The sequence below is a fragment of the Podarcis melisellensis genome, assembly GCF_964234715.1.
Source record: "Podarcis melisellensis genome assembly, chromosome: 13".
Classification (NCBI taxonomy): Eukaryota; Metazoa; Chordata; class Lepidosauria; order Squamata; family Lacertidae; genus Podarcis; species Podarcis melisellensis.
In genome coordinates this window covers 38,044,094-38,067,612 of record NC_138545.1, presented here as the reverse complement: position 1 = coordinate 38,067,612, position 23,519 = coordinate 38,044,094, and the positions used below count along the sequence as shown (strand labels likewise).

The following is a 23,519-nucleotide window of genomic DNA, read 5'->3' as shown; positions in this document are numbered from 1 at the left end:
TCTAACCAGACTAGTGCTATTCTGCAGGAAGAGCTAATTTGTCACCAGTCTTTTATTCTTCTCCAACTGTTCCCTGTAGTTCTAGGCATGCTAGCCCAAGAGCAGAATTGTTTCCAAAAACAAGTCTTAATGTAAATTCCCCATTCTGGCTTTATTTGGGTGACAAAGAGGCCTATAGCTCTCACCTGAAAAATAAGAGGACAACTGTTTGGGTTCCAAAACTTTTATTTCTCATGGTTTCTAAAATGCCTTTTCGCAGGGGAAAAGGGAATCCTATTATATAGTCTCCACTCCCATTTTCAAACAGCCTGAGGACGTTCTACAGCCCAAAGCAAGGTTCCCCTTTGACCAGCAGGGGGAGCCATCACACTTCATAAGTATACCTTCCTTTGGCAACATTTCGGAAAAAAAGGCTCTGTCAGATGGGTGCAAATAGCAGGACAGTGTCATCCCTCAGAAAATTGCCGGTAAAGTGACTCTAGTTGAGAATCTGCAAACTGAGGCACAAAGTGAATCTTGAGGATTTCAGAGAAACCCTCGTCCAACGATGGTTCCACAAACTTATTCCTAGCAAAGAGAGAGAGAGAGAACCAGTATTAAGTGATGTTTCAGAGATGCAGCGTATTCAGTCCTCAGCCTATTTTCTGGAACTAAGTTAGCGTTAAGGGCATATATTTTTACTTGGGTGTTTCATGGCGAAACTTAAAAATGAAAATGGACTTGGGGAGAAGTGGTCTAACCCCCCACAGTTCATCTCAGGGTTGAAGTTCAAAACAGGCCATTTCCCCTTTTTTTCTACACAAACCACCTTGAGAGCTAGTAGTTTGTTTTTATCAGGTGAGAGCTGGGCGACGGGAACATGCAATATTTGTGCATAACAAACACAACAAAATATAGTTTGTTCAACGCAAGTGTACAATTCTGCTTTCTTTATTCTTTAGCGGGTGCTGGCCAGGTGCCAAAGAAATCGGGGTGGCGGTACAGAAACAGCCTTCCCCAGAAGTGGCCGGACCTACATTTGGGGGCCCCTGAAACTTGAATTGTTTGGGGGGGGCTCGCAACCAGCAACGAGATCTGGGCAACCACGGGTTGTTCCACGACAGATCGCCACACCTTTACAACATCTGTGCTACTGACTCTCAAAACTTTGGGCCTGCTGAAGAATATAGAACAGAATATCAATTTGAGTTGTGCGACTCAGATTGGGTCTACTAGAAATTTTAAGCAACGTGGCCTAAAGTCGCTTATGGGGCCACTGGGATTAGGGCCCCCAAAGCTTAAGATTCATAGGAGCTGCACCCTTTTCCCCTCCCCATGCTACTACCAGCTTCCCTCCTATAAGTAATTCAGAAACTCACTTATAGCTGTTCAGGACGATATCATTCACGGGCACATGCCCCTTTTCCGTCATTTCCCGGAACTGAAATGAAGAAGAAAAAGGTTGCTCTCTAGTCGTTCTGGGGGCTGCTTATTTGAACAGGATGTGGGGATGTTCCCCTTGGGGGCAAGCTGGCTGCTGTCAGAGCATGAAGAAACAAGGAAGATCCACTTCAGAAGTGCTTCGCACAGCACACGGTTAATCTGCACTGGCCAATAGCCTACACAGCTATCAAAGAGGACTGGGTAAGTTCATGAAGGATGTGCTTTGATTATCAGGCACAACAGAAAGACAGAAGAAAACCAAACAAAACACAGGGGAGGCAGCACTAACTGGAAAGAGACAAAGGGAAACTCCAGGAGCCTGGGGGCACATGTCACGTAGCAATCTATTTAAAACGTGTCCTGTCCCTCCCACAACATATCAGAGTGAACAGAAATCCAGACTTCGCTTTCAGAGTAGTTTTGACTACAGTCGTACCTTGGTTCTCAAACTCCTTATGACTCGGAACGTTTTGGAAGAGTGTTCCGGTTTGCGAACGTTTTTCAGAAGCTGAACATGCGACACAGCTTCAGACTGAGTGCAGGAAGCTCCTGCAGCCAATCGGAAGCCGTGCCTTGGTTTTCGAAAGTCGGACGGACTTCTGGAACGGGTTCCGTTCGAGAACCACAGTACGACTGTATAAGATACGGCGGGTTAAGAATGCTGTACATCACTTCTGAGAGAGGCCATTCATAAACAGAAGAGGTACACGTCATAGTCTTAGGTTGCTGAGTTAGAGCAGGGATGAAATAACTTTGGCAATGGACCACATGCCAGTGATGTGCCAGAAATGGGTACTCCCTCCATGTCACATGACATTAGGTCGAGGGCCGCAGATGCCTCAACCCATAACAATTTGGAAATGCAGGGGCTCAAATCCAGCCATCTCGCCTAAATCCCAGGGCTCTCATTTACTAAACTATTGACACTGTCCATCAGGGCACTTCTCCAAAGACAGGTGGCTCCCTAACAAACCAAGGTCTCCCATGAGTCACTTTGTGGTACAGCTCTCCGATAAATAGGCATCATCTCCAGCTCTGGGAAGGGGCAGCCTGGCAGTTTGGCTAATGACTATATATAGTTTGGCTGACTATACGAGAGAGAGATGGAGAGAGAATTCCGTTTGCAGTCTTGATTTATTTCTCCAGAACTGGGGTGAAAGCAGAAGAGTGGGGAACACGAGTTCAAACAGGTGATCTGGTCCCTCCCCTGGAGAAAAAGCGGCGGAAGCTTTTTGATAACTTTCCTAACAAGCTACTCACTCTGTTGTTGTGTTTGGCTTGTTCCAACGAAGCAGTGAACAGGAAACAGCGGCAGGGAACGCCGGCTTCCTTGGCGCACTCAATATACCTGGGGGGGGGAAGGGCACAATGGTTTTTCAGAGAACTTTGGAAGCCTCCTGTCTGCTGGATGAGCAACATCATCACACCTGGTGACCAGAGAAGCCTCACCTGGATCTCGATTCCAAGTCCGGGTTGGTGTTGTCCACTATTACGCTCTTCCCTGCCTGCAGTGCTGCTTGGCATGTAGCCACACACTTCTGCCATGAGCCAAGTGTGTCCTGTAAAGGGCAGTGGGAGAAGGTGGGTTACAAGAGAAGAGAGGAGAGGAGGAGGAGGAGGAGGAAGAAGAAGACAGGCAGGGCCATCCTCAAGGTTTACTCCCAGGCAGCCGCTGTCTCCTACTTACCCGGTTGGCATAGGAGTAACCAGCAGAGGCCAAGTGTCGCTTCAAAAAAGTTGACTTCCCAGCTGGAGCGAGAAAAGATGACGGTGTTAAAAGCAGTGTTAGAATCTGAGATATGAAAGCTAGGAGCTAAATGGCACCTTAAGCCTAGGTGCACTTTTTTTAATAATTAGAATACATAGCTGGAAACGAATGAACTGCAGCTAAAAAATTATGTTCGTTTTTTCACATGGTCTCGTCCTCCTTCCCCTGCCCACCCCCCTCATATTCTTAAGAGGGTCTCTTCTCTGGTCTTCAGAGTGTGGCTGGAAGTGGGGAGGCAGAAAAAGTCCTCCTTTCTTTCCACTCTGCAGTTTTAATCTGAAATCTTAGGCGCAGTACTAAGAAGCTCAGAAACTGCTCGCGCTAATGAAATTCCCTGTCCAAAATGCGCCGAGAGCAATGGGAGTTTCGAACTCTGGTTAAAAGATAAAACAGGGTAGAGCAGCGTTTCCCAGGCATTTTGACCCAACGTCAAGATGTGGCACCGAGCACTTTGCTAGAAATATTTGCATCTATCTCAAAGGTCCCTGTTTCAGACACAGCTTTGATACTCTGCTCCCTTCATTGTCCTTGCAACATCTTATCACAAGGCCCTCATTTTCTTTCTGAACTAGCCAATTTCCCTGCCTTATGACTACTGGAAAGGCTTTAAAATATGAATTTGTGAAAGATAAGACTATAGAATTTTAGGATTGTATAGTTGGAAGGTAACCCTGAGGTTCATCAACCACCTACAATTCAGGAATCCTGCTGAAAGTTGTCCTTGGCTAGGCTCGAACCACCAACCTTCTGGTTAGCAGCCAAGCGCCAATGGCTACCAACCCAGTGTTCTGCTTCTGTTGTCAGGGGAAGTTTGCTTCTGAATACCACTTTCTAGAAACTACAGAGGGGAGAATGCTGCTCTTGTGCTCAGGTCCTGCTTGCAGGTTTCCTGCAGGCACCTGGGTTGGCCACTGTGAGAGCAGGATGCTGGACTAAGTAGACCACGGGCCTGATCCAATGTCAGGGACCGTGCTGCGGAGGGCTGCACTGAGGAGCCTCCCCCTGCTCCTGCTCCAGATCCTGACTCTTCCCAGGAGCAGGAGGACAGTATAGATTTGGAATAATGGTTTGCAGAGGGGCATAGTTCAGAAGGCAGAAGCTGGGAAATACTGGATGGGGAGCAGCTGGGAGAAGAAACACTGGAAGGGAGAAGGTTAACAGATCCACAGTCTCTAGATCGCATTTCTCCACTGCCCTCCCCAAAGTTGAGAAGGGCTCAGAAAGTGGCAGAACAGAAAGCACAGAGGGGACAAGCTCAGATTACGAGACATAGAAGTGGCATAGGTTCATAGGGACCGAAAGGGATGGGCTCTTTAATTGAGAGTGTCGCCATTACTAGGAGATGTGTTCTTTGTTCTCTCGCTGTGATTATTCAAGTTTCCAACTGGTAAGAAGACTCCTTTTCCTTTGTTCTGCTTATCTATGGCCATGGGGGAGGAAGCTGGTTCCCTGAAGCCTGACATCCAATTGGGATGCTAGGAAAGGTGCCTTATCTCACAATTCTACTGCTCTGTAGCATAAGCCTCTCTAGCGAAAGCACAGCCCCATCATTCCGAGCCTAATTCCCCCAGCCTTTTGACCAGTGGTAGTCAACCTATGGCCTGGGGGCCGGATGTGGCCCAATCACCTTCTAAATCCGGCCCACGGATGGTCCGGGAATCAGCGTGTTTGTACACGAGTAGAATGTGTGCTTTTATATAAAATGCATCTTTTATATAAAATGCATATTTGTGGGGCATAGGAATTCATTTATATATATATTTTTTCAAAATAATAGTCCGGCCCCCCACAAGGTCTGAGGGATGGTGGACTGGCCCACAGCTGACCCATGCTTTTGACTAACCAAGGGAGAAAAAAGCCTGACAAACAGTTCTGGGTTTACCTAGCAAGAAAGCTAAACTCCAGTTGGGAATTGAAGCGCATGGAAACTCCCCAGGGAGACTGGAGGAACCTTTTGCACAATGTTTTGGAAAACAAAGCTTGGATAAGGAAGGTGTGAATGGCCACTCACCAGCAGGGAAGCCAACAGCTACAACCACCTCTGGGGAGGGAGAGGTCAGGCAAGCGTCTGGAGGATCATACAGCCGTGCCTTGGGGTCCAGCGTTCGCTGTGGAAGAGGAGACAATAATGGCAAATGTACAAATAGAGCAGACACAGAGACTCAGACTTTGTAGGTAATAGTGTTAGGCGAGTCTGTCAGCTGTGCCTATTAAACCCTCTGCTTTTGCAGATCTCGCCGGGCCCAATTTCAGTGGGGGGAGAGAAAAGGGGGGAAACGCACACTCTAAATTGGAATAAGGTGCTAAAATAATGCGACTGTAAAACTCTGCAAGAATAGCCAGGTGACTACGTGCAGGTTTTCTCAGCAAAAAATAAATAAATCACAGCTGCTGACTCAAAAGCTGCTTAACTGACTAGCAGGCAAGCCCACTGCTCTGCCACAGTTTAGGATAAAGTTCTGGTCCTGCCACCCACATGGCTTTCCTTTTTTAAGCGGTCTTCTGAGTAGGCAGAGAACATGCCGCCATGCAACACTTTTTTTGCCTTCAGCTTCCCACAATTCTTGGAAGTGGGGAACCACAAGCGGCAGCAGGCAAACCTTTCCGGTAACTTTCTTTGGAGGTCTATAAAGGTCTTCTTTTGTTCAGCAATCAGTCCCCCTGCTCCCGCCACTTGTCCCCCATAAAGAGGACCTGGGTTCAGTCATATTTTTGAGCAAAATTGCCCTAGAGCAGGAGCGAGGAACCTGTAGACCCCCAGATGTTGATGAGATGTTGCTATCGTCCCTGACCACTGACTGGCCCTGCTAGATGGGTCTGATGGGAGTTGGAGTCCAATAATGTGCAGAGGGCCAGAGGTTTCCCCATCCCAGGGCTAAGAGACTGCTGGCGAGAATCCAAAATCCCCCAATTTGAATCTCACCCTCTGCCATGAGCTCATTAGGTGGTCCGAGGGAAGCCCATTCTCTGTCAGACTCAAAAGCCCCCTCTCCTCCTCCAAATACCAACCTGCAAAGATCGTTTTGCAGATCACAAAATAAAATAATAATAATAATAATAATATTTTAATTTATATCCTGCCCTCCCCAGCTGAAGCCGGGCTCAGAGCAGCTAACAGTAAAAATAACACAGTTTACATAAAATCATAATTATTTAATTGAAATACATTCTAAAATCAATTCAGACTCAAATTAAAGGTACAGGGACCCCTGACCATTAGGTCCAGTCATGGCCGACTCTGGGGTTGCGGCGCTCATCTCGCTTTATTGGCCGAGGGAGCCGGCGTACAGCTTCCGGGTCGTGTGGCCAGCATGACTAAGCCACTTCTGGCGAACTAGAGCAGCACATAGTAACACAGTTTACCTTCCCACCACAGCGGTACCTATTTATCTACTTGCACTTTGACGTGCTTTCAAACTGCTAAGTTGGCAAGAGCAGGGACCGGGCAACGGGAGCTCACCCCGTCGCGGGGATTCGAACCACCCACCTTCTGATCGGCAAGTCCTAGGCTCTGTGGTTTAACCCACAGCGCCACTCGCGTCGCTCTCAGAGTCAAATTAATGGCATGCAAAAAGGCAATACCCGGTTCTATATGAACGGAAACCAAAAGCGAGCCCAGCTCTAAAAGAAATTAAAGAGAAATCATTCACCGGATCAAAGTTGGGGAGTGCAAACGGCGGCTCTTTCCAGCCCAGGAAATACACTTCGGGGGTGCGGAAGGGAAGCCCAGCATTCAGAGCGAACTGTGAGGACGGGCAGAAGGGAGAGCTGTTAACGTGGGGAAAGGAGCCAAGGAAAAGTGTGAGCTGATGAGAACGACTTGTACTCTTGGCAGCCAGAACGCACACACTCCGTGGCCACAACAAAAGTACACCCAGTACGTGCAATTTGCATCTTGGCCTGTTCATCTTGTGTCATTTGCTTCCAAACTCGCCTAAGGGTTTGAAATCCTGTCTACGATTGAAAGAGCGAGGAGAATGATAATAAAATATTCCCAATAGGTGTGCCACCAGGAAGGGATAAGGGGCATTGAAAATCTGCCTTTGCTTCCCTTCTTAGTCCCCCGCTGACTTCTAAGATTTCGCTGCCTACACATTTTCAGGTCCGCCCCGCCCCCCTCTGAACCATGAGGGCTAGAAACTCGTTTCAAAAAGAGAAAGCAGATACAGTGGTACCTCAGGTTACATACGCTTCAGGTTACACACTCCACTAAGCCAGAAATAGTGCTTCAGGTTAAGAACTTTGCTTCAGGATAAGAACAGAAATCAAGCTCCAGCGGCATGGTGGCAGCAGGAGGCCCCATTAGCTAAAGTGGTGCTTCAGGTTAAGAATGGTTTCAGGTTAAGAACGGACCTCCGGAATGAATTAAGTACTTAATCCGAGGTACCACTGTATTCTCGGGCCCGTGAGTTCCTTACCATACACAAATCAAACACATCGTTTTGTGTTTCTAAAACATCTGGCACACAACTGGTTACCGAAGGTAGCAGTAGCGCATGTATGCTGGCTGGCTAGTGGCTGGCTGCTAGGTGCTTGATGTGGGCTGCCGATACCAGTCCAGATTTTTGTGTATAAAGCACATTGGTACAACTTTTTTCCTTTTTCCAGCTCAAACGCTTCACTGCAAGGCACCACTTCCTCAAATAGCCCAAACCAGTAGCCAGCAAACTTTTCCAGCTGGGGGCCGGTCGACTGTCCCTCAGACCTCGTGGGGGGACGGACAATTTTTTTTGGGGGGGGGTGAACAAATTCCTATGCCCCACAAATAACCCAGAGATGCATTTTAAATAAAAGGGCACATTCTACTCATGTAAAAAACACACTGATTCCTGGACCGTCCACAGGCCGGATTTAGAAGGTGACTGGGCCGGATCCAGCCCCCAAGCCTTAGTTTGCCTACCCATGGCCAAAACATTCCTAAGACTAGTGATGTGAGGTGAGAATATTCTCCACAAACTGTAAATTCTATTGTAAGAACCCGCTATTTTCTAGAAATGATAGCATTCATTTTAAACTTTATATTGTTTTTATTAGTATTGCACTAAAAATACCGTCCCATGTAGATATGCTTGTTAAAGAACATACTCATGTAGCAAACCTGAGGGTTTTTTTATATTCCTTTTACTTTAAAAGCTACATTTCATATATACACAACATAATTAGAATTCGAAGTTGATGGTAAATATATGGTTAGTGGCAGGCTTAGTGATTAACGTGAGTCATTCACGTTGAATTTTCAATTTCAAGTTTGGTAAAAAAAAAATCAAAGAATGTTAATTCATTGCATTACCCCATTAAATAAAAGTATCTGTACAGTTTTGGTTGCCATCTGAACAAGTTTACCCATTAATAAAGATGTATATTGATTAATTATATCATTTTCAATGCATTAAAATTTTATCACTTTCAATGCATTAAAATGAATATTCTCCTGTTTTAAATGAAAATTCTCTAATATTCTCATTAATCAAGAATATTCTTGAAACTATTCTCCAAAAGATTATTCTAGAGAATTTAGCATCACAATCTAAGACCTCCAACTACCTCCCACCTTCGCCAATTTTAAAACTGTAAAAGAACATGCAAACTAGCTGTGTAACTAGGTGGGTGGATAAACAACTTGCTTAACACGGAGGATAGAATTGGGGCAAAATCCAAACCAGAACTGCATTCTGGGTCTGCCTTCAGGTTTCCAAATTATCTGTGGGATTTGAGGACATCAAGAAAGGTGGTAGAGGGAGAAAATGAGGTGAAAGGCATGGTTTCACCCCCCCTCCATAGATTTCAGTGGAGGAGTATTAAAACCTGCCACCTTGAACTTTTGAAGGAGAGGTGGGATAGAAATGTTTTAAATACACACAAAGTTTGCTTTTAATTTTTTTTTTAAGGAGGAATTCCATGAGTGCTAGAAACTTGGCTTTGGACTGAACGCTGATATTCTAAGGATGCTAAAGGGCAAGTTCTGTGTATACCTGGGCACAAAATACAGTCCTGAACAGCATTTCCATGACAGCAATCACATCTTGCCTAAGTAAAAAGAGGAGGGACCCTTCGGGCAGGTTGATGGCAATGACTGTTCTGCACTGTTTAATGATTATGCACTTGTTTCAATGATGTTTAATTTCTGCACGCTGGCCCTGATATTGCAGCATATCAATGGCGGTACGTAAATTCTTTTTGAAATAAATAAAAAAACCCTGGCGGAAGAGAAGAGGGGGAATAGTGGGTGCTAAACCAGAGCAGCTGTTCTTTAATCCAGGGGGGGCCTAATTTTCTGCTTCGTGGTTAAGGGAAACTGGAGGAGAAGACAGGAAAGAGAAGAATTGATTGCATACCAAGCGGTCACTGCATGAGAAATCCTTCTTCTTGTGTCCCGGGGCCCAGTTTGGTGGTCGCCCAGCTGCATCTATGGAGGGGGTGGGGAAGGAGCTATGAAAACACAACCAGCAGCAGCACAAGGTGGAAAACTCAACAGATCATTGCTAACGCTCACAACAGGGGCATGTAAATTTGGAGTAGAGGAAGCACAGAAACAACTTTCCCTGCAGTGAAGATGCACAAGCCTGAAATTGTTTCTTGCTCCCGCCAAATGAAGGTACTAAGCAAATTGCACCTATTTTCTCATTATACAGTGGTACCTCGAGTTACATATGCTTCAGGTTACAGACTCCGCTAACCCAGAGAACTGCTTCAGGATGAGAACAAAAATCGGGCTCCTGCAGCGCGGCGGCAGCTGGAGGCTAAAGTGGTGCTTCAGGTTAAGAATAGTTTCAGGTTAAGAACGGACCTCCAGAACGAATTAAGTATTTAACCCGAGGTACCACTGTACTGTGAATAGCATCCCATAGCATTGGAGTGGGGAGTGTGGCCCACGGCCTAATTTCATGCGGCCCTCTGTGTGTTCTTGATCTCCGGGCTGCCTACAAATCGCCAGTGTGGTGAAACGGTTAAGAGCGCTGGACTAGGGCCTGGGAGACAGGAGTTCAAATCCCCGCTCTACTATGGGTGATCTTGGGGCAGCCACCATCTCTTAGCCTTAGGGTTGTTTGTTGTGATGGGGAGAAGGAGGGGAACCAGTCACACCACCTTGAGACCTTGCAAGATGAAGACGGTATATAAATGTAATAAATAAAGCGAGCACAAGAGGGAAAGGATGGGCTTGTGCGGAGAGTAAGAAATGGAACTGCGCCACACTGCAGCCTCTGCGCTCTATTTCCCTGTTAAGTGCCACCCGTTCTTAGGATTCCCAGCTCAGTTGAGTGTTTGACTCACCTCCAACATAGACGCTTTGCTGCAAAGAGACTTCTAGGCCACCGTTTGCCTTGGAAGAGAGTTTGGGAATGAGGGGTGGGAAGTCAAGACTTGTAGTGATACAGATCTCTCCCTCTCTCTCTTCCTCCTTCCCACCCTCTGCACCCTTGTACCTTCTTCCTTTCCTTTCAAATTTGTATGCTACCTTTCTACATCGCGATACACAAGGCAGATGACAAAATCCACAACAAAGACCACCCCCTACACATACCCCCGTAACAATCTGATCCAGCCACACTGGAAAAAATGCGACCTTTAAAACTTAAACCAATTAAAGTAACCTTCAGCAACCCACACCTTGGTTGTCCAACTTAATCCGTTTTGGGAGACTGTTTGCAAATCAAGTGGCGGCATCCAATTGGCTGCAGGAGGTTCCTACGCGCAGTTGGAAGCCGTGGAAGCCCCATCAGACATTCAGCTTCCAAAAACTGTTCACAAACCGGAACACTTACTTCCAGGTTTGTGGCGTTTGGGAGCGCCGATTTGTTCAGAAGCCAAGCTGTTCAACAACCAATGTACACTGTACCTCGGGTTACGAACGCTTCAGGTTACATATGCTTCAGGTTACAGACTCCGCTGACCCAGAAATATTACCTCGGGTTAAGAACTTTGCTTCAGGATGAGAACAGAAATTGGGCAGCGGCGGCACCGCGGCAGCAGGAGGCCCCATTAGCTAAAGTGGTGCTTTAGGTTAATAACAGTTTCAGGTTAAGAACAGACCTCCGGAACGAATTAAGTTCTTAACCCGAGGTACCACTGTATTTGAAATATGAGGCACGGTGGAATCAAAATAAGCAGATGACGGAAAATTTGCTCCCAACCAATCACAATGCAAAATGACCAGAGTACGGAGAATAAAACTAACAGCAAAGTCACAATACGTGAAGTCTCAAGTCACCTTCTTGCAGAGGTGCTCCCACATGCCGAGGACAGGTTTGCGGTAAACGCCAGAAGCTGTCGCCACGAAGACCTGGGAGGGGAAGGATGGCAGCAGGGTGAGATTATCCCATCCTTGTCCAGATAAAAAACACCCTGGCGTTTTATTTTCATAGTGTTTTCAATCTCTCCTTCCCTTCCTGGATCAAACATCTCTGGGCCAAAGTCTGGGGTGTCTCTACTGACACCCGGCAACTTTGGCTGAGCCCCATCTTGTGCCCAATGGGGGACGAGGTGAGATATATTAAACTGGCTGGAGAATGAGAAATTGGAACAGTTCACCGTTTCGAATTCTGCATCGCCTTGATCTTTGCGCATGTCTGCAAATCCCTGGAAACTACAGTAGAACAGCAACAGAGGGACTTAGGCTTGGGAATGAGATCTTTTCTCCCCTAATTGCAAATTTGTGGGGGCTGGGATGGGGAGAGAAGAGAGAGAGAGATTAGGGAGGAGAGAGCAAGAGAGAGAGAGAGAGAGAGAGAGAGAGAGAGAGAGAGAGAGAGCGCTGGGCAAGAGGAGGTTTAAATAGATAGCTCAGCTGGTAGAACATGAGACTCTTAATTGTTGTGGGTTGTGGGTTCGAGGTCCACCACGGGAAAAGATTCCTGCATCGCAGGAAGTTGGACTAGATGCCCCTCGTGGTCTCTTCCAACTCTACAGTTCTATGGCTGTCTGTGAATGTTGGGGAGAGCATGTGGATACATGTATGCGTGTGGATTAACTTCGTCCCTGTCTACTGCTAGGACGTGGCCCCTGGGCAGTTACCCACAAGGCCCTTGGAGCCCCCAAAGCCCTTCACCTGTTTTTAACTCTTTCAGCTTCATTTCCTCTTTCTCTCTTAAAAGTTTTTATTTATACTTTTCAAGTTTATATGTTTCATTAGTTTTACAATCAATTTAACATTTCAAAATTTGACTTCCTTCCCCTCCACCCTCTTTCTACGGTTCCTTAAATTTATTTTTTTAATATCTTCTGCATATCCAAATTCATTTAATTTGCTCATTTAATTATCTACCTTAAATATACACTCTCATGAAACTGCCGGTTATTACAATAATCCTGCTAATGTTTCTATCTGTTTGCAATTTATCTGTAAATATTCGATAAACCATTTCCATGCTTCCTCTTTCCCTCTCACACACATACACAAAGCCACCCTCTTCTATGCTGCAGGTGGCATTTATACCACAAAATATAAAGCCCACTCCACTCTCCCTGCTCAATGGGCAACTTCCCTTTTGCAAAGCATTCTGGGAGATACACTGTCCTTCCTGCCCCGACTCACCTGCAGCGGGATGCCAAGCCGCTCCACCACTGCTTCCACCTTGGCTTTGAAAACTTCGGGCCTGAGGCGCCCGCGACTGATGCCCATCTGGTTGGTAAAGATCACAACCTGCCGGGTTGGGGAGGGGTGGGGAAGAGAGGGCAGAGATGCAGGAGAGAAGAAGACAGAGGTGAGGAGAGAAGAGAAGAGAAGCTGGAGCGAGTAACATGGTTTGGGGAAGGTGCATTACCTTGTACCCCTCGCTCTGAAGCTGCTTCAGCTTGCGTGGAACCTCGGGGTACAGGATTCTGCAAAACAGAAAGGGGTGAAGGGCAACGACTGAGTGCTGCTCTCCCTAAATGTAGTGATCAGGTAGGATTGCTATGAGGAATTATAACAAATATAGAGTAAGCCATCTGTGTCAGTAATGAAAGCATTGCGTTGACTGGGTTTAAACTATTTTGATATGATTCTTGATCAACCCACACCTCTGCATTCCTGTTCCATTTCTCTTTCTTGACAAGTCACGTACACAGACAGGCAGGTGTCCTGGGTCATCAAAGACAGTGGGCAGTTTCTTTGCTGTAGCTTTTCTGATATGTTAATCTTAGGGCCAGGTTTCACATGAAGGTGGTAATGATCGCTGTCCTTCTTATCATGTGTATTGATTGTTTATGACCTCCAGGATTGCTGAATGCACTCCTTTGTAGCTTTCATTCATTTACTCCAAAAGTATGCATGCTTAACTAGTGTTTGTAGGTGAACTTTGTCCCACGTGGGGTTTGTTGAAATGCTCAGAAGAAATCTGATTGGTTCTGACGAACACTCTGTAAGAAGCTCTTTTGTGAATAAAACGACCTGGGCCAGGGGCTGGAGACAGAGATTATTATACGCACCCTTCCCAGAGTCTTGCTGGTTCAAGCCTCTGTGCGTATTTTTATTAATCAGAGTCCTTTACTTTGAGAACGCGTCACCTAACCCAGGCAGCCTGTGATGCCCCAGGGGTTGCTAGATACCAACTCCCACAACAAACAGTCCAAGCAACACGAAGACCAGTATACTAGATAGCACTGCAATTCTTATTCCATGATATACATGATTTAACACAACAAAAAAATAGATGCATATCCTCGTGACCACTGCTCCATGTGCATTTTTCTAATCTATGGGTTGTACTGAAGAAGATTCCAGCGAAACAGTCAGAACAGTGAATTATGGTGTTGGAGGAGACTCTTGAGAGTCCCATGGACTGCAAGAAGAACAAACCTATCCATTCTTAAGTAAATCAGCCCTGAGTGCTCACTGGAAGGACAGATCCTGAAGCTGAGGCTCCAATACTTTGGCCACCTTATGAGAAGAGAAGACTCCCTGGAAAAGACCCTGATGTTGAGAAAGATGGAGGGCACAAGGAGAAGGGGACGACAGAGGACGAGATGGTTGGACAGTGTTCTCGAAGCTACCAGCATGAGTTTGACCAAACTGCAGGAGGCAGTGGAAGACAGGAGTGCCTGGCGTGCTCTGGTCCACGGGGTCACAAAGAGTCGGACACGACTAAACGACTAAACAACAACACCACCACTTCGGCACCATGAATGCCTAAAAATGTTTTACCGCTTAGCCCACAGGATAGCATCTATTACTTTGTTTCAACTATAGACTTATTATACTTTCACGGACTTTCAAAGATTGACAGACGTGTGCTCATTTGATTTCAAGTATACTAGAGAATTTACAAGTGTACATATTCTGTTTTTGTTGTACTAAATCATGTATATCACGCAATAAGAATTGCAGTGCTATCTAGTATACTGGTCTTCGTGTTGCTTGTATTGTTTGTTGTGTTAAGTTTGCAACACAGGGGTTTGTGTTCTGTATTGATGGATACCAACTCCCATCAGCGTCAGCCAGCCTGGCCATTTAGGGATGATGGGAATTGTAGTCCAACTCTGTCTAGAACAGAGCTTCCCAAACTTGGGTCTCCAGCTGTTTTTGGACTACAGTTCCTATCATCCCTTACCACTTGTCCTGCTAGCTAGGGATGATGGGAGTTATAGTCCAAAAAAACAGCTGGAGGCCCAAGTTTGATCCCAATACTGATGGCATGTTGCTATGGATGACAATAGAGTGCAAAGCACAACCCTGAAACACCAGCACAAGCCCCATTTTAGTGCCTTCGTCCTACAAAAGCCTGATGTCACTCTTATAGAAGTCTTGGTTGACCACAAACTTGACATGAGCCAACAATGTGACGCGGCAGCTAAAAAAGCCAATGCAATTCTGGGCTGCATCAATAGGAGTATAGCATCTAGATCAAGGGAAGTAATAGTGCCACTGTATTCTGCTCTGGTCAGACCTCACCTGGAGTACTGTGTCCAGTTCTGGGCACCACAGTTCAAGAAGGACACTGACAAACTGGAACGTGTCCAGAGGAGGGCAACCAAAATGGTCAAAGGCCTGGAAACGATGCCTTATGAGGAACGGCTAAGGGAGCTGGGCATGTTTAGCCTGGAGAAGAGGAGGTTAAGGGGTGATATGATAGCCATGTTCAAATATATAAAAGGATGCCACATAGAGGAGGGAGAAAGGTTGTTTTCTGCTGCTCCAGAGAAGCGGACACGGAGCAATGGATCCAAACTACAAGAAAGAAGATTCCACCTAAACATTAGGAAGAACTTCCTGAGAGTAAGAGCTGTTTGACAGTGGAATTTGCTGCCAAGGAGTGTGGTGGAGTCTCCTTCTTTGGAGGTCTTTAAGCAGAGGCTTGACAACCATATGTCAGGAGTGCTCTGATGGTGTTTCCTGCTTGGCAGGGGGTTGGACTCGATGGCCCTTGTGGTCTCTTCCAACTCTATGATTCTATGAATCACAGGAATGTAGAGTTGGAAGGGAACCCCAAGGATCATCTAGTCCAACCCCCTGCAACGCAGGAATCACAACCACAACCAGGGAGCTCTTCTCACTTTCCCCCATATGAGTAGGAATATTCGCCCTTCTATTTATTATATTCCTTAGCTTGCCCTTTCTCCAAGGAAATTAAGGCAGTGTCCTCGGCTTTCCTCCCCACCCTTTATTCTTACAGCAACACTGTAAAGTAGGCCAAAGAGTGTGTGTGTGTGTGTCTGGGCTTCTTTTCATAAACCACTTTGAGGTTTTATTTACGATCAAGTGGTATATACGTGTTGTGAAATGGATTAAAATAAAGAAACGAACACAGGTCTCCCTTGTCAGAGCCTGGTGCTCTAACCACTAGGTCACAGTCTCACTTTTATTACTCCCCCCGTCTTTCCTCCAAGCAGCCCATGGTGGCATATGTGGTGACTCCCCCCCCCAAATGCCTGACCCACACAATAACTGTTGGGAGGTGCATTGGGCTGACAGAATGAGCTTCATGGTTGTGGGGGATTTGAACTCGGGCCTCTCTGCATCTAGATCAACACAGGTTTTGCCATGGACCACGCTGGCCACCCATAATTCCTTCCCCTCCCCCGCCTCCCTGGTATCTCGCCTCACCTCCAGTCATCGGGGCTCGTAGGAAACACCTTCCCAGACTGCGTGGTGATTATGGTCCCGTCCAGATCGAAACCTGCAACCTGGGCAGAGAGGCAGAAAGAGGGCCAAGGATCACCTAGGCTGATGTCAAGCCTCAACTTCCAACTATCCCCCAAAGCAACATTGCTTCCCCACTTCCTGGTTTTGAGTAGCCCTACCGAGATCTCTCAGGTGAGCCTGCACAGGACACCATGTTTTAAAGGCTGGAGAATATTAATTAAACAAAGGCCTGGTTGAAGAGTATACAGTGGTACCTCAGGTTATATATGCTTCAGGTTACATACGCTTCAGGTTACAGACTCTGCTAACCCAGAAATAGTACCTCAGGTTAAGAACTTTGCTTCAGGATGAGAACAGAAATCATGCTCCGGTGGCGCAGCAGCAGCAGGAGGTCCCATTAGCTAAAGTGGTGCTTCAGGTTAAGAAGAGTTTCAGGTTAAGAACAGACCTCCAGAAAGAATTAAGTACTTAACCCGAGGTACCACTGTATTGCCCAACCTGCCCAGATGATGTCCTGTAGACGTTTTACTTTAGACATTTGTATCACGTCTTTCTTTAAAAAAAAGTACCCAAAGAATCTTGTGGCAAAAAGAATAAGCTACAAAATACAATAAATAGACATCCATGTTAACAATTAGAAAGTTAATTTGACAGAGAGTTGAGTTTTACTCAGCGCTGGTTATTTATCCCGTTTTACCATTTTCTGATGTTTTAATTATTTTAAGCTGGCTTTCGGCCCACCGCTCCAGACAACTGATGCCAAAATTTGCCCTTCTTACATTAAAGAAGGGGACAGGGTGGGGCGCAAGATGGAACCAGAACCTTTCCCCAAAGCAGCCTCCTGCCACCTGTGTTCTCCTGGTGTTTTGGACTACAATTCCCATCAGCCTCAGCTAGCACATGGGCCTAAACAACTCTAACGCAGCCCACAAGAAGCAATGCCAGCTCCTGAGAGCTGTAGGCCTTACTTTGGCGCTGGGCACCACCCCTTTCTTTGTGAAGACCAGCAGCTTGCCATGGTCCTCCCAGGAGTCGTGCGGCTGGGGAGCCTGGTGCGAGAGCTGCAGCTGCCGAGGAGGCTGGCTCTGCGCCCGCTGGGCTTGCGCTGCCGTCTCCTGCAGCTGCCTCAATTTCTCGGCCACCGAGGGGTCGACGTCGTCGTCTTCCTCGTCCTCGGAAGGAGAGGAGGTCTTGGGCCGCTTGGCAGGCTGGGCCTTGCCATCCTCCTCTTTTTTCAGGGGGCGCCGGGGACTGAAGAACTCCAGCAGGGTTTTCTTCGGGGAGCGGGAATCTTCCTCGAAACGGATGCGGTAGGGATACAGCCCATTCACCAAGCACAGAGTCTCTCCCTCCTGGAGCGTGGTGCTGTCGCCGCAACGCAGGTGTATCTCCTCCACCGACGTGGGGTTCACCCCTCGCTGGCAACACACCAAAATACATTAGGGGGCCCGAGTGCGACCAGACACCCAGAACAGCTGCTTCACCCTCCTAGGGAAACAAGGCTCCCGTACGAGCAGAGCCACACACACACAAGGCTCGGAATTGGGACAATCTGAACTTTCCCCGTCTTACCTGCGTGACTCGGACGGATCTATAGGCATAATTGGCCAGCAACTCCACTGCGAGGAAACAGGAAGAGAAAACAGGGCTGGTTACACCCGCAAGACATGTCCAGAAGACCCAGATTTCACAAATGGAATCATTAATTCACAAGACTAAATCATTTTATTTTATGAAAAAGAAATTATTATTATTATTATTGGTTTTCACATATTACTTTACAATACAGATGTACCAAAGCCAACACCATTTCCTCCCCATCCCCCCAGACATTTACATTTCTATTTCCTCAATCCATCATATTATTCTTTTCTCCTTCCTCCCACTTCCCTCCACCCCCAATTGATTTCCTCCACGCTATACAATTTACAATAATCTTTGTATTCTACAACCTTCTCAAATCATCTATATGTTCTTATTATCTTTCCTTACTAATTTTTCTTCCATCCAGTACTTCACATTTTAATCTAGACATATTAGCATACCTTTTTGAGCAATATTTTGCCATATATTCATCAAAACACAAGACTAAATCAGAACCAGAAGTGGTGGTGCTGGGCTTTTTCTTTTAAAGGAGTTATGGGTGGGTGGGGAGGGAGAGGAAGAAAGGCGAAAGGAGGAAAGAGAAAATGGAGGAAGTACAGTGGTACCTCGGGTTACATATGCTTCAGGTTACATACGCTTCAGGTTACATACTCCGCTAACCCAGAAATAGTGCTTCAGGTTAAGAACTTTGCTTCAGGATAAGAAGAGAAATCGTGCTCCAGCGGCGCAGTGGCAGCAGGAGGCCACATTAGCTTAAGTGGTGCTTCAGGTTAAGAACAGTTTCAGGTTAAGAACAAATTAAGTACTTAACCCAAGGTACCACTGTAATAATAAGAAAAGCAGTACAGTGGTACCTTGGTTGTCGAACTTAAACAATTCCAGGAGTCAGTTTGACTCCCGAAACAGTAAGAAAACTAAGGCGTGGCTTCCGATTGGCTGCAGGAGCTTCCTGCACTCAAATGAAAGCTGCGCCGGACGTTCAGCTTCTGAAAAACATTCACAAACCGGAACACTTATTTCCGGGTTTGCAGCGTTTGGGAGCCAAGCCATTCTAGAACCAAGGCACCACTGTATCAAGAAACCAGAGGGAAATTAAAATGGGTAGAAAGCAGAAATAATTCAAGATTATTGTATTCTATCTCTCTGCTGAACCCTATATTCACTCTTTTATATCATAGCCATAATAATTATTCAACAGAAATAATTACCATGGAAATTATTTAAAAAAAACACTACGGATAATGGGATGGGAAGTCGACAAAAGAAAAAAATATTATGTACTGGAATTTTATGTGAAATTTGTGGAAATTTAATAAAACATATTATCTACAAAATGGAAAATGGATAGAAAGCAGTAGAAAGGAGAAGGAAGGAAGGAAGGAAGGAAGGAAGGAAGGAAGGAAGGAAGGAAGGAAGGAAGGAAGGAGGGAAGGAAGGAAGGAAGGGCCTCCCACTGGCAAAGCAGTTGAAGGGAAGGCACAAAAAACAAAGTCATTCTACTGCACTGCATGCAGAGTTCCACTGGCAAAGGTACTGCCTGCTCTCCATCCCATCGTGGCAATCATTCCATTTCCTACAGCGTGTGTTGTCAGGGTGGACCAGCTAAGAATTGGGATCACCAGCTCAGAAGCAATAAGGTGGTGAAGTGTGCATGTGTGTTGACAGGGTGCTGGTGGGAAAAGTGCTATTGCTGCTCCCGCTTCTGACTCGCTTTGCCCAATGACAGGGCCGGCCCCAGTGGCTGGAAAGGCATGCACAGGCATCAGGGAAGGTAGCATTTCTAGAAGTTGCAAAGGAAGGGGCAGGTATCGATCTCACTTGCATCCAGCTTTTCCTTCAAGGGGGCTCAAGGTAGAATATGTGGATTTCACATCTCTACCACCTCCATTTTAATCTCACAACCAAGTAAGGCAAGTTCTAGGCAGGAAAGTCAATGACTGGCCCAGCAGGGATTTGAGCCCAGGTCTCCTTGACCTGTCCAGCATGGCGGACATTTACACCACACTGGCTCTCTGGAGTTCCTGATGCCTGGAAACTCTTGCAACTACCTTTCCCCCCAGGAAGTGCTCAGATTTGTCATCCGTATCTGCACTTAGTTCTGTTTTCGTTCTGTGGCTCCCGCAGAGCAGCAGACATTAAACCCGTGGGGTGCAGTCAGGCAGAACAAAAAGAAAAAAACACGTTACTTCACTTGGAGGAGTTCCAGGAAAGTAGAGCATTACTAATAAAGGAGTGAAGGCCAGGCCCGTCCAAGTCCCAAGAGATTGCGATCTACTCCCTGTGTAAAAAAACTGGCAGTGATCTACCAATTGTCATTGAGGATTGACCAGAATTGTTGAGCTTTCTTTGGGGAGACCAGAGCTCTTGAGCTTTTTTTGGGGGGGACACCAGAATTGTTGAGCTTTTATTTTGGGGGGGAGAACACAGTTGATGAGCTTTTTTAAAGGGAGAATGAAATAGTTCACTCATCTCACACTCCACCAATAACAAAAACACACACCGCTAAAGTCAATCACTGTATTCCACACCACAATGATAAAACACTGAACTCCGTCCACTTGGAGCAACAGAGGGACAGAGTGAGGGAGGGCAGGGGGCGGAAACATTCATTCCGAAGTTTTTCTAAACCCGCGATCGATAAGGATCCCACGATCGACCAGGATCACCAGGGGATCTACCTGTCGATCGCGGTTGACCAGTTGAACATGTCTAGTGTAGGCTATAGGGTCACTTGAGCTAGTCATAGAATCATAGAATCTTAGAGTTGGAAGAGTCCATCCCCCTGCCAAGCAGGAAATACCATCAGAGCACTCCTGACATATGGTTGTCAAGCCTCTGCTTAAAGACCTCCAAAGAAGGAGACTCCACCACACTCCTTGGCAGCAAATTCCACTGTCAAACAGCTCTTACTGTCAGGAAGTTCTTCCTAATGTTTAGGTGGAATCTTCTTTCTTGTAGTTTGGAACCATTGCTCCGTGTCTGCTTCTCTGGAGCAACAGAAAACAACCTTTCTCCCTCCTCTATGTGACATCCTTTTATATATTTGAACATGGCTATCATATCACCCCTTAACCTCCTCTTCTCCAGGCTAAACATGCCCAGCTCCCTTAGCCGTTCCTCATAAGGCATTGTTTCCAGCCCTTTGACCATTTTGGTTGCCCTCCTCTGGACACGTTCCAGTTTGTCAATGTCCTTCTTGAACTGTGGTGCCCAGAACTGGACACAGTACTCCAGGTGAGGTCTGACCAGAGCAGAATACAGTGGCACTTCTTACATTAAAGAAGGGGACCATTTCTCACAAGGAGCATAACATATACCAGAAGCCTAAATATTTTTACTCTCTCTCTTCAGGCCACACATCTCACCAGGCCTACTGCTGTTTGCCTGGCTGGAATGTGTCCTTCAACTCTTAACAAGGCCTCTTGCTTGTCTGCATTGAGGAGTGTGAGCCTGCATGGAAACCAGCTTATTATACCTGGTTAAAGTTCATATTTGTTGCTGCATCTGCTTTCGCATCTGGCCCTGCCCACTGCTGACATGCGGAACTTGGAAGGTTGTGCCCCCTGAGAGTGACCCAATCAAGGGGATGAACAGGAAGGAACAATCTGTCCAATGCATTACAAAGAATCCCAGAAAGTTCAACATTAGACCAAGCACAATGATTGGAGGGGATTGTACTAGCAGGAAAAGAAAAATTCCTAACAAGAGAAAAATTACTCACCTTGTGTCCGGGAGCATTTTTTATCGGTGACGAGAGTCTCAGGTCCCCTGCCCAGAACCACAGTCACACCATCAGGCAGAAGAACTGGATCATGTCGCTTGTCTTGGCTGACGAGGAGGCACCGCATGGCACTGGGCAGCCTGTGGATGGAAAAGAATGGTTTTGGATTGTTGTTGTGTGTTTTTTTTAAAAAAAAAGCTTAGAAGACTCTCACAAATCTTCCCAATTCTCAATGATTTATCCATAATTGGGGGACAAGACTAAAAGTTTCCTATTTTCCAAGAGATAGCGGATACCACCCGAAAAGAAATAAACGTGTTCCACTGAGAAAACTTGGCTCCTGAACTCTGAACGGGAGGGCTATGTTAGAAATCATATATTGTTTTGAGAAGGTGAGAGAGACTGGTGAAATGAAAACAAGGGTTGGCGTGTGGGAACTGCCCTAAAAGAGCCAATGAGGAGAGGAAATCGAATATTTTAATCCCCCAGTCATGAGAGAACCTATATTTAACTTTGGGGAGTGGCAGAGTTTAGAGGAGAGGAGCATAAACCACATCATCTCTACTGGGTGTCTTTCTGTATGGGATGTTTGTTGAGGAAAGAGACCATTTCTCACAAGGAGCAAAACTGCACCCAGCTGAAATGCATATGAAACCGCAGGTACCTCAAAATGCCTGCCTCTTTCACAAATATAAGCTGGTACAAGAAAGAAAGGAAGGAGAATTTAGGTTTGTATTTCTCAGGGGGTCCTCCTGTCCAGACAGAGGAGCTGGCCCTCCTGCACTGAAAGAGCAAGAACACCCCACTGCTGTTGCTACGCGCAGCAGAAGAAACGAGGACCCACATTCAGCAAGCTCGTCCCTAAGCAGGAAGTCTGAAGGAGGGCTATGGCGCCTTTTCCTCTGGCTTAACCGGAAGTGTATCCAAGCCCGGGCAGCTGAAGTCGAGGCAGGACCTTGCCCTGATCCGGGAAATAGAGACAGGAAAGTGAAGAGTCACACGAAACGTGAACTTTCGGGTTTCGTTTTGAGTTTTGGGTTTTTTTTAAAAAAGACGGGATTCTCTCTTGGGTGCAGAAAGCGGCGCCGCCGCTCGATCGTTTGTCATCTCTCAGGGTGGAATTGGAGATGAGAATGATATTCACCGCCAGAACGGCGGTGCATGGCTCCGTGAGGTGGCTATCCTTCCTTGGCACCGTTGTGGTTGGCTGGTTTTTTTCCGTCAAGAAACACAGCTGAAGTTAGCCAGCAGCAAAGTTCAGCTTAGCGAGGCAACGCGGAAATATTCCAAACCAATCCGACAACTCTCTGGCGGTGCACATTACTCTACACTTTTTCTATCTCTATGGTTTGGAACGAGAGACGATGCTTCCAAGCGAGCGCTCTGCCGAAAGCGGTCCGACGCTGAGCGCTGACCATTGCGAACGCGTTCCGAGGTCGAGTCTAGGGCAGCCTCTCTCCTCTCTTCTCCCCAGGTGGAATCTGCTCCGGTGGAAGGGGCTGACTGGCAAAATAGCATCCGTTGGTTTTTACTGTTATTATGCTTATTTTGTCCAGTTTGCTGTGCCTTGCTTCCTCTACACTCCTCAGAAAGATAAATGGAAGTGTCAGAATGCAAAAGCAGCCTCTTAATAGGATCCCTAAAGCAGAGACATCACCTTGCCAACAAAGGTCCGTATAGTTAAAGCTATGGTTTTCCCAGTAGTGATGTATGGAAGTGAGAGCTGGACCATAAAGAAGGCTGATTGCCGAAGAATTGATGCTTTTGAATTATGGTGCTGGAGGAGACTCTTGAGAGTCCCATGGACTGCAAGAAGATCAAACCTCTCCATTCTGAAGGAAATCAGCCCTGAGTGCTCACTGGAAGGACAGACCCTGAAGCTGAGGCTCCAATACTTTGGCCACCTCATGAGAAGAGAAGACTCCCTGGAAAAGACCCTGATG

The 23,519-nt window shown here is 46.5% G+C and overlaps 1 protein-coding gene and 1 long non-coding RNA gene across 3 annotated transcripts; one reads left to right on the top strand and one right to left on the bottom strand.

The window, feature by feature from the left end:
• Positions 1 to 207: 207 nt before the first annotated feature.
• On the bottom strand, positions 208 to 22,522 carry PNKP (polynucleotide kinase 3'-phosphatase). Of its 2 annotated transcripts, none has more exons than XM_081884054.1 (17): positions 22,421 to 22,522; positions 21,577 to 21,716; positions 17,823 to 17,869; positions 17,219 to 17,668; positions 16,212 to 16,291; positions 12,952 to 13,009; positions 12,723 to 12,830; positions 11,400 to 11,471; positions 10,463 to 10,511; positions 9,526 to 9,596; positions 6,841 to 6,933; positions 5,202 to 5,298; positions 3,110 to 3,171; positions 2,872 to 2,981; positions 2,683 to 2,770; positions 1,359 to 1,420; positions 208 to 567 (listed from the first exon to the last, which is right to left on the bottom strand). In XM_081884054.1, coding segments are annotated over exons 1-17 (1,710 nt in total). In that variant the 5' UTR covers positions 22,423 to 22,522; the 3' UTR covers positions 208 to 446. The 2 variants fall into 2 exon arrangements, with proteins under 2 accessions (XP_081740180.1, XP_081740179.1); XM_081884053.1 differs by having other exon boundaries at positions 22,241 to 22,464.
• Positions 6,940 to 9,067, top strand: LOC309354405. Its single transcript, XR_014162264.1, has 2 exons — positions 6,940 to 8,126; positions 8,879 to 9,067. It is a non-coding gene; the product is annotated as an uncharacterized lncRNA (long non-coding RNA).
• Positions 22,523 to 23,519: the final 997 nt, after the last annotated feature.

Coding starts and splice junctions, on each gene's coding strand:
- PNKP (XM_081884053.1), bottom strand. CDS start 22,422: ATGTGGGTCCTCGTTTCTTCTGCTGCGCGTAGCAACAGCAGTGGGGTG. Junction 11,472..12,722: donor GGCTTGGCATCCCGCTGCAG/GTGAGTCGGGGC, acceptor TTCCCCTCCCAG/GTCTTCGTGGCGACAGCTTC. Junction 9,597..10,462: donor GCAAAGCGTCTATGTTGGAG/GTGAGTCAAACA, acceptor CCCCCTCCATAG/ATGCAGCTGGGCGACCACCA.